Genomic DNA, 10,054 nt, shown 5'->3' on the forward strand with positions numbered 1-10,054 from the left:
ACGAATGATTAATCTGTATCCTTTTTCAAACCAGTTCAAGGATGGTAAGATGTGGAAGATATATCTGTTCATCGAATGAGCTTTCCCGATCAATCATCCTTTCTGAACAAGGTGCTCGACATCTCCTAGTTCCACTTGACCTCCTTTCTGATCATGTTCAGTTTGAAAAAGCAACTCAATCTGCTCCAATGACTTTCCTTTGGTTTCTGGAACACAGGTGTAGACAAATACGACAGAAAGAGCAGCGACTGCAGAAAAGATAAAGAATGTTCCACCAAATGAAATTGCATTGGAAACTGAGAGAAAAGACATGGCAACTAGACCACTGCACACCCTATTACCCACTGCTCCGAGCGCTGCTGCTTGCGCACGCACCCTTAGAGGGAAGATTTCGGATGTCAAAACCCAGCAAACAGGTCCAATTCCAACAGAGAAGAAGGCTACATTTCCGCAAACAGATAAAATTGCCATTGCAACGCCAAACTGTCCTTTCCCAAGAACAGAGAGAGTAAATCCTAAACTGAATAAACAAATCGTCATTCCAATCGTGCTGACATAGAGCAAGGGCTTTCTTCCAAGCTTGTCTATAAGAAGAATAGCGACCATTATAAAAACAGTCTTTGTGACACCCACCGCAACAGTTGCAGCAAGAACATTTTGTTTATTTTTTATTCCTGCTTCTTGGAAGATTTCGGGGCTGTAGTACACAGTTGCATCTATTCCTGTTATCTGTTGAAAACATTGAATTCCAAAACCTGTGATAAGCATCCGACGAAGTGAAGGAGATGGATTCATTAGTTCACTCGTCACACTTTTCTCCTCATACTTCCCCGCACTAGAATTGTCAGCGGCTGCTAGTATTTCATTCAGTCTGTCCTCCACCTCACTTTCATTCTCATTTGTTTTCATCAACACTGATCTTGCCTCATCAATACGGTTCTGAAGGACCAACCACCTTGGAGACTCGGGGATTACGAAAAGTGCAAAACCAATGAAAATTGAAGGCGTAATTCCTACTGCAAGCATTATCCTCCAGTTTATATGTGCCGGAAGCCCAGAAAATGCATAGTTTGAGACGTAGCCAAGTAAAATTCCCAGATTTATAAATATTTCTGGGAATGAGGTGAGTGAGCCTCTGTCAATGGTGGGTGATATCTCAGCGATATAAACAGGAGCAATCATGACACCGAAGCCAATTCCAACGCCCGCAAAGAGTCTTCCAATCATCAATATTTCAAATGAAGGAGCAAGGGTCATTGTAGCTGCACCTGCTTGAAAGACAACAGCAGCCAAGGCCATGGTCCACTTCCTACCAATGATATCTGATGTTTTGCCACCGGCTAAACTACCGAAAAGCGAAACAATGCTCAAAATCCCAACAAGAACTTCTTCTTGTACCTCGGTAATCTTTAAATCTTCCTGAATGAATATGATAGCTCCACTCATGACACCTACATCTGTCAATTCAAACAAAAAAACAATCAAACACATTTCTCCCGAATCACCTAATTCAAACAATTTAAAAATTAGAGTACTTTGAGAACTGGTACGAACATCATCATTTTCGTTTACTAATGTGTTGCAAGGAGTTAGCTGCAAACAGTATCAGTTTATACAGCCAGAGATCCTTCTTGCATAAGTATACCTTTTATTCTTCTACAGTCACTCAGAAATTCATTTCCAAGAACAATAAGTGGAAAGTGTTTATTCATTTTTGTGCTTAATAAGTACCAAAGCAAATTTTCATGGAAGTAAACAGATATCATGAACAAGTTTGCCATTTGTAGATTGTAATTCATATGTTTCCTCATAAATAATGAGGAGAAGTACAGAAAATTGCCAATAAGAGGTGAAAATTGTTCTAACAAGTTTTAATCATGTAAGGGTTTAGTGATCTCCAATCGTCAGGATCAAAATATGCGGGTGACTCTTCTAGCAATTGTTTTGATAGAGCAAGGCTTCGGAGGGACAAGATTGATGAAGTTAGGAAGACGGGTGCCTTGTGGTGAATGGAAACTTATTAGACCCGAAAAATTAATTTGAGGACAAAATTTGGACAAACTACAGTTGAGCAGCACTAAAGAAAGATGAAACCCCAGAAAAAGATCGAATCGTTCCCAAGTTCACGTTTTCTTTTACATCTAAATTTAGACAATCAAATAAATCACATAGCTCTACCAGCAAGGTTCGGAACTATTCATAACATGGAACAGAAGATTCTTAAAGCAATTAAGTACAACAGTAAACCAAACAAAGCAGATCATAACAGAACACACATGCCAATTAATAACGTCTACCGACAGCAGCAACTTCGTATAACAATAACAAACAGAGCTCACCCCTCTACACACAAGTTCGAATTCCCCTCCTCGTAGTTTAGATTAAGTAATTAGAATATCGCTCGAAAACAAAAAACAAACACGCAGAGCAGACATATCGTACGCACGAACAGATGTACATACACAAATACATAATTACATACAAAATACACACATTTCTATAGATACATCTATAGATACACATCCATACATAGAAGGTAAAGCATGTAGTTACCATAGCCAAGAAGAACAGAGTTGAGAGAGGCAAAAATGGCGCAGGCGAGGACATATTTCCTGGTTTTTTTGCTCCTGATTTGTTGAAGGTGGTGGCGAGAAGCACCATCCTCGTATTCCTCTGTGAGCTCGACCTCGGGCTCAGAATCCATCCTCTTGTACTTGTTCTTGGTTCCCAATGGAATCCCAGACATACCCATTTCTCCATTTCCAATTTCTGGAACAACCACCAACCCCATCTCGATTATCTTTCTGAATCTCTCTGCTTCTGATCATAAAACTGAACGAACAGAGCAGAAGTCAAATGTTGTTTTTTGGGAGGTTTTGGTTTGGTTTTTGTTTGACTGCCCAATACTTGGAGGCTAGAGGAGGAGAACCATGGGATTTGCTGGAGTTTTAGATCTGAAGAAAAAATAAATTAATTAATTTATAATAAAAAAAGGGCAGATAAATAGAAAAATAAAAATTTGAGACGCGGGCAAAGGTGGGACCTTTCTTTTTGCAATGCAAGCAAGAAAACCCACTTGCGGCAATTTTACATGTGCGACCGATTCGCCGTCACAGGACCTCGACCTCTCACTTAATCAGGCTCAGCCGCTCCAATGGCGCTTTCCAGGTGACAGCTGTGCAGATTGTCTGTAAAATATTATATATTTTTGTGCTCTCATTGTAATACAATGTGGAAAAGGATTTCTCGTTGTTTCATTCATTCTCAAATATACAACATGTAATGAGTATGCAAAATTACCATTTAACATATAATGAAATTAATCCAAACAATGAATCCAATCTAGAAGAGCGATCTCACTAATATGGTCGTTGGTTCTCATAAGAGCAAGTCGTATAAAACAAATTTACAATCACCTAACAATAAATTATTAGATCAGAACGTAACGTGGTGACGAAATTATATATTAAGAACTCGTCTTATTGTTCTAAGGTTTCGTACAAGTCTCATTTGTTTTAAAGTGGTGTTATCCATACATCTATTTTTGCATCCCTTGCACCCTGTTAATTTATGTCATTGTTCTTTTTTCAATTCATTTGAGTGAAAATTAAGAAAAATGTATAGACAGCATCGCCTTTATCTTATACTTTACCTCAAGTGTTTAATACAGTAGTTAATTTGTTTGAAATTATTTAATATTTTGGTATAATATTTCCCTTATTTTGGGAGAGAATAGTCATGTGCTTGCATGCAAGGTTGTGTTGACAAAAGAAGAAGAAAAAAGTTGCGCCCAAAGAAAATGGTAAGTTTGTCAAAGGACTAATTGGAGGAGAAAAGTTTGTGGGAGAGGAATCAAATGGAGAATGAGTCAAAAGTGAAGGTGCAAAGACAATTCCTTCGTATAGTGGTCTCTCCATAGGTTGGATCTTCCAAAAAATTTCTTTCTTTGTGACACATCTAGAAGACAATCACCACCATAACAGACAAGACAACATTCATACCCAATAAAATGAAAATACAAGGTAATATTCGTAGTTTGCACTAATTATTAAGTGGCTTAGTGGCATGCACCTCTTTTGGGTAAATATTTCATTTTCTTATCCAACAAGTTAAATTTAATTTAAAACTTATTGCAATTGAAATTTTATAAAACCAAATACAAAGTCGAGAATATTGATAAATCATTTGCCACCATATAATCTACTATCACTAATTGAGAGAGATTTTCATTGATTGGCGTAATCACGAGCCAACTGATGACCAACCATGTTAGAACGTATCAGAACTCTACAAATACAAGTTTTGGGAAAGAAAGGACCCCGATCAAGTACGCAAATTGTCTCTCTATATTATGTTTGGTTCTTATCCTAGCATAATGTAATCCTATCTACATTTTTTTACGCATTTACCTTCCCACTCTTGTATTTCATTTTTTCTTTACATTACATAATTTTAATTTACGCATGGTATTTTTATTCTCTTGATTCACGCACTCGCATTACAATCGTTTGATTAGAATCAAAGCCTAAACAAAAAGCACACATATATTTTCTACGTCAATGGTCGACCAATCTAGACCAAGGCTAGAGATTGTAAGCATATTAGCAAAAGAAAAAGTCAGAAAATCCTTCAAGGCCGCCAAATCCGAACGAAAAGAGGGAAACAATCTGATCTCCAGATTGGCCATATGTTAATATTTAATTCGAGCAATGTTATTCATACCATATTTTGTACTATATTTTCATACTATTTGAGATGACATTTGATGTGAACAGTCATATCATTTGAATTAATTAGATTTTTAAATTTAATTCATTATTTAATAAACTAATAATTAAGAAAAATTAGTTAATTAAATGATGATTATTGTATACGAGAAGTCTTTCTCCTTCATTTCCTTGGGTTTTGCAAATTTTCAAATGATATGACCGTCCACATCAGATGCCACCTAAAATGGTATAAAAATATAATATAAAAATATAGTATAAATAACTTTACTCTTTAAATTCTTTATTAACCTTTCTTTCTCTTTTTTTTTTTTTCTTTTTTTGTTAACTTTATTAACCTTAGTTGAAAAGAAGGCAGGTGTTAAAAAATAAATATGATTATTTACCGAAATATAAAATTATTTATTGAACTAAACCAACCCTTCTCAAAATCTCGGCCCATCAGACCTGAACCCGCTTGACCGCCCATATTTGACGGACTCGGCATCAAATTTGACCCATATTCATATTTTTCCAGCTTCTCGCAAATTGTAACGTCTCTTGCACTCACAGATAGGATCACACATCGATCTCGCCATGGTGTTCGTCACATCACCAAATCACAAAACCCTAGCCCTAAATCTAAACCCTAAGATCACCACCCTCCAAACCCTAAAGCTCCAAATCGAGCAAAATTCTCACATACCCATTTCTCAGCAGCGCCTATTCATCTCCCAAAGCCTCCAGTTAATCACCCAATCCGACTCCGCCCTCCTCTCCGACCTTGGAATCCGATCCCTTTCAACCCTAACTCTTCACATTCCCTTATTCGGCGGCACTCAACCTCCCGCCGTCCCTAAACCCCGACTCGAGTTCCTCAACTCCAAGCCTCCCCCGAATTATGTCGCCGGGCTCGGCCGTGGTGCCACTGGCTTCACCACCAGGTCCGATATCGGGCCCGCACGTGCTGCGCCCGACCTGCCGGATAGGTCGGCCACGACAATCGGCGGCGCTGCTGCTCCTGCTGCCCCACCTGGGGTTGGCCGCGGTCGCGGGAAGCCAGAGGAAGAGGAGGAGGATGAAGGGGAGGATAAGGGGTACGATGAGAATCAGAAGTTTGATGAATTCGAAGGAAATGATGTCGGGTTGTTTGCATCGGCGGAATACGATGATGAGGACAAGGAGGCTGATGCGGTTTGGGAAGCCATTGAGCAAAGAATGGACTCGAGGAGGAAGGACAGGAGAGAAGCTCGGTTGAAAGAAGAGATTGAAAAGTACAGAGCTTCGAACCCGAAGATCACGGAGCAATTCGCGACTCTGAAGAGGAAGTTGTACACTGTGTCTGCTCAGGAATGGGAGAGCATACCTGAAATTGGAGACTATTCGTCGAGGAACAAGAAGAAGAGATTCGAGAGCTTTGTGCCGGTGCCCGATACACTTTTAGAGAAGGCAAGACAGGAAAAGGAGCATGTTACGGCATTGGACCCCAAGAGTAGGGGAGCTGGTGGTATGGAGACTCCATGGTCTCAAACTCCGGTTACGGATTTGACTGCTGTAGGTGAGGGTAGAGGTACCGTTTTGTCATTGAAATTGGATAGGCTTTCTGATTCTGTTTCTGGATTGACGGTTGTGGACCCGAAAGGGTACCTTACTGATCTTAAGAGTATGAAGATTACTAGTGATGCCGAGATTTCAGATATTAAAAAGGCTAGGTTGTTGCTTAAGAGTGTTACACAGACGAATCCGAAGCACCCACCTGGATGGATTGCGGCTGCCAGGCTGGAGGAGGTGGCTGGGAAGATTCAGGCAGCTAGACAATTGATTCAGAAAGGGTGTGAGGAATGTCCTAAGAGTGAGGATGTGTGGTTAGAGGCGTGTAGGCTTTCAAGCCCTGATGAAGCTAAGGCCGTAATTTCTAAGGGAGTGAAGTCAATTCCCAATTCGGTGAAGTTGTGGATGCAGGCTGCGAAATTGGAACGTGATGATTTGAATAGGAGCAGGGTATTGAGGAAAGGTTTGGAACACATTCCCGATTCTGTTAGGTTATGGAAGGCGGTGGTGGAGCTTGCCAATGAGGAGGATGCGAGACTTTTGCTTCATAGGGCTGTGGAGTGTTGTCCCTTGCACATTGAGTTATGGCTTGCACTTGCAAGATTGGAAACTTATGAGAATGCGAGGAAGGTCCTTAATAGGGCAAGAGAGAAGCTATCAAAAGAGCCTGCCATTTGGATCACAGCAGCGAAGTTGGAGGAAGCTAATGGGAACACAGCCATGGTTGGGAAGATTATTGAAAGGGGTATACGGGCTTTGCAAAGAGAAGGGTTGGCGATTGATAGAGAGGCATGGATGAAGGAGGCTGAAGCTGCTGAACGTGCAGGGTCTGTTGCAACTTGCCAAGCAATCATTCGGAACACGATTGGGATTGGTGTGGAGGAAGAGGATAGGAAGAGAACATGGGTTGCTGATGCTGAGGAATGCAAGAAAAGGGGTTCCATTGAAACAGCCAGAGCTATTTATGCACACGCACTTACTGTCTTTTTAACCAAGAAGAGCATATGGCTCAAAGCCGCACAGCTTGAAAAGAGCCATGGTACTAGGGAATCTCTTGATGCTTTACTTCGTAAAGCGGTGACATACCGACCACAGGCTGAAGTCTTGTGGCTTATGGGAGCTAAGGAAAAGTGGCTTGCTGGGGATGTCCCTGCTGCTCGTGCCATCCTTCAAGAAGCTTATGCTGCCATTCCTAATTCTGAAGAAATTTGGCTTGCTGCGTTTAAACTTGAATTTGAGAACCATGAACCAGAGAGAGCCAGAATGCTTCTTGCCAAAGCCCGAGAAAAGGGAGGTACTGAAAGAGTGTGGATGAAATCAGCAATTGTTGAGAGAGAATTAGGGAACATTAATGAGGAGAGGAAGTTGCTTGATGATGGGTTGAAGCGCTTCCCTTCCTTCTATAAATTATGGTTGATGCTTGGACAGCTAGAGGAACGCCTTGGTCATTTGGAAAAGGCCAAGGAGGCCTATGACTCAGGTCAGAAGCACTGCTCCAGTTCTATTCCACTGTGGCTTTCTCTTGCTAATCTTGAAGAGAAGATGAGTGGGCTGAGTAAAGCTCGTGCAATTCTAACAATGGCCAGGAAGAAGAATCCTCAGAACCCTGAATTGTGGCTTGCTGCTGTTCGAGCTGAATTAAGGCATGGAAATAAGAAGGAAGCTGATATATTGATGGCAAAGGCTTTGCAGGAGTGTCCCAATAGTGGTATCTTGTGGGCTGCATCTATTGAGATGGTACCCTCGTCCGCAACGGAAGACGAAGAGTATGGATGCCCTCAAGAAATGCGATCATGATCCCCATGTCATTGCTGCTGTGTCCAAGTTATTTTGGCATGACAGGAAGGTTGACAAAGCTAGGACTTGGCTTAACAGGGCAGTGACACTAGCGCCAGACATTGGGGATTTCTGGGCTTTATACTACAAATTTGAACTTCAACATGGGACCGAGGAGAACCAGAAAGATGTACTTAAAAGATGCATAGCTGCAGAACCAAAGCATGGTGAAAAATGGCAACCTATTTCAAAGGCCGTGGAGAACTCCCACCAACCAACTGAAGCTGTCTTGAAGAAAGTGGTCGTTGCTCTTGGGAGGGAAGAGAGTGCAGCTGAAAATAATAAACAGTAGTTCAAGCTGTTCTGTTCCAGGTTCTGCTTTAAAAACTTGTAATACAGAAAAAATTTCGCTGATGAAGCATACATCGCAGTAATTGTAGTTTTGCTCCTTTTATTGATAGTTTATAGCATGAATTCTGAGTATCAACAATGATGAAGCATGTCTTATTTATTGTTCGAATTACGATGGCTTGTGTCAACTTATCTTTATTTATTGTTTGAATTACGATGGTTGTGTGTTATTCTTCCTTTGTATGGTCAGGTTCTGTTGTAGATTCTTTTGAAATCTGAGTGTGCTTGATGCTCTAGCTTTCTCAAACACTCTTCTTGTTTCAATTCAAGTATTGTAGGTTGTGTTGCAGTTTTTGTTATGACTACTGCAGCTCATATGGTTGCCCCTGTGATTGTATCCGATGGTGTCAGGCTGTGTTTTGTCTTATCGTCATTTTCCCTTCTTTTGCTAGTTTATCTGGAATCTTGTGAATTGATTGAGTTAAACCTTGTAATACAAGATTCAGTTAATTCTCTGCTTCTTAGGTTCCCTACCCGAATTTTGTATGAGAATTGAACACTTGTTAAGAATGTATTTCTTGTATTAGATCACCTTGTTATTTAACCTGGATTTGGCGATGAAATGAATGACTATATCTAGTGCTACTTTTCTTTCTGTATTACTGCCGTGCCAATCAACGGGAGCTTCTTCCGATGTAACGGGATGTAACGGGAAATAACGGTCTTAGACTTACTGAGGTCTGCTATCGTATCATAAGCATTTTCTATCATGTTGTTCTCTTTGTTTGGTTTTTGGTTTGAGTTTATAGAAAGGGGTTCCCAGTTCCCTTTGGTATGGATTTTCTAAAAGGTTAAACTAAGGCCTTCCATTGTGTTTTGCAGGTCGCTCCTCCCCCTTTCCCCCCTCGCACACGATTCGGATATATGCCAAGTGAACTATATGGTACCAAATTTCTCATTCCAAATCATGACATGTTTGTAGGTACTTTCTCAAGTTAATGAAATCTGGTTGTCTTGTATGTGAGTCGGGATCCAACGGACAATCTCGTCGGCAGCCAACTCAGTCTCATCGTCTGTCTTCGTTTGGAGTAGGGAGGACATTGATTTCCAATACAATTCTTCCGATCAGACTAGGGGTATCAAAGAGGACTGGAACGAGTAGGAGTATGTACAATGAAAGAGGCCTCATCGACGTGTGAGATTGATGATCGACGACGTGCATTTGTACGAGTATGAAAGGCTTCAAGCAATAGGTTAGTGATATTTTAAACATTGTCGAGGAAACGAGATTTCTTTGGAATTTTTCTGAGGTCAAAGGAAATGGAGAAGAACAATTTTTTCCCTCTGCGATACTGTTTATACCCGATCTTGCACTATCGGTAAATATGTTTGGAGTCGTCTGATTTCGGCCGAGTTGGTAGAAGTTAGTCTAGAAAGGAGGCTGTGAGTCTCGGCCCAGTAATGCATTGGTGGTGGAAGATAATTCTGAGTATAACAAGATAAAATGTCGAGGAATTGCAATCCCTGTAGGATTCCATCATTCATTAGACTTTGCCATCGAAGATTTTGTCCCCATAAATACAAGAGGATTTGTAGTGTAGAAGAGACCATCAACTCAACACTCACCCTGAGAAAAATATTAACTGCTCCACTAGCAACCCAGCACAATT

General features: G+C 40.7%; 2 protein-coding genes across 2 annotated transcripts; one reads left to right on the top strand and one right to left on the bottom strand.

The window, feature by feature from the left end:
* Positions 1 to 93: 93 nt before the first annotated feature.
* On the bottom strand, positions 94 to 2,954 carry LOC103934620 (probable polyol transporter 4). The gene is made up of 2 exons (XM_009344377.3): positions 2,554 to 2,954; positions 94 to 1,457 (listed from the first exon to the last, which is right to left on the bottom strand). Exons 1-2 carry the CDS (start codon positions 2,789 to 2,791, stop codon positions 94 to 96), a joined length of 1,602 nt encoding a protein of 533 aa, XP_009342652.2. The 5' UTR covers positions 2,792 to 2,954.
* Positions 2,955 to 5,266: 2,312 nt separating this feature from the next.
* On the top strand, positions 5,267 to 9,729 carry LOC103934621 (protein STABILIZED1). Its single transcript, XM_018644345.2, is given in 3 exon segments — positions 5,267 to 7,997; positions 7,999 to 8,405; positions 9,267 to 9,729. Coding segments are annotated over 2 exon segments (3,081 nt in total). The 5' UTR covers positions 5,267 to 5,303; the 3' UTR covers positions 8,386 to 8,405; positions 9,267 to 9,729.
* Positions 9,730 to 10,054: the final 325 nt, after the last annotated feature.

This window comes from the organism of the source record quoted next, unplaced genomic scaffold (genome assembly GCF_019419815.1).
Source record: "Pyrus x bretschneideri cultivar Hongxiangsu unplaced genomic scaffold, Pyrus_bretschneideri_v1 Contig20, whole genome shotgun sequence".
Classification (NCBI taxonomy): domain Eukaryota; kingdom Viridiplantae; phylum Streptophyta; class Magnoliopsida; order Rosales; family Rosaceae; genus Pyrus; species Pyrus x bretschneideri.

Coding starts and splice junctions, on each gene's coding strand:
- LOC103934620 (XM_009344377.3), bottom strand. CDS start 2,791: ATGGGGTTGGTGGTTGTTCCAGAAATTGGAAATGGAGAAATGGGTATG. Junction 1,458..2,553: donor CTCTGTTCTTCTTGGCTATG/GTAACTACATGC, acceptor TTGAATTGACAG/ATGTAGGTGTCATGAGTGGA.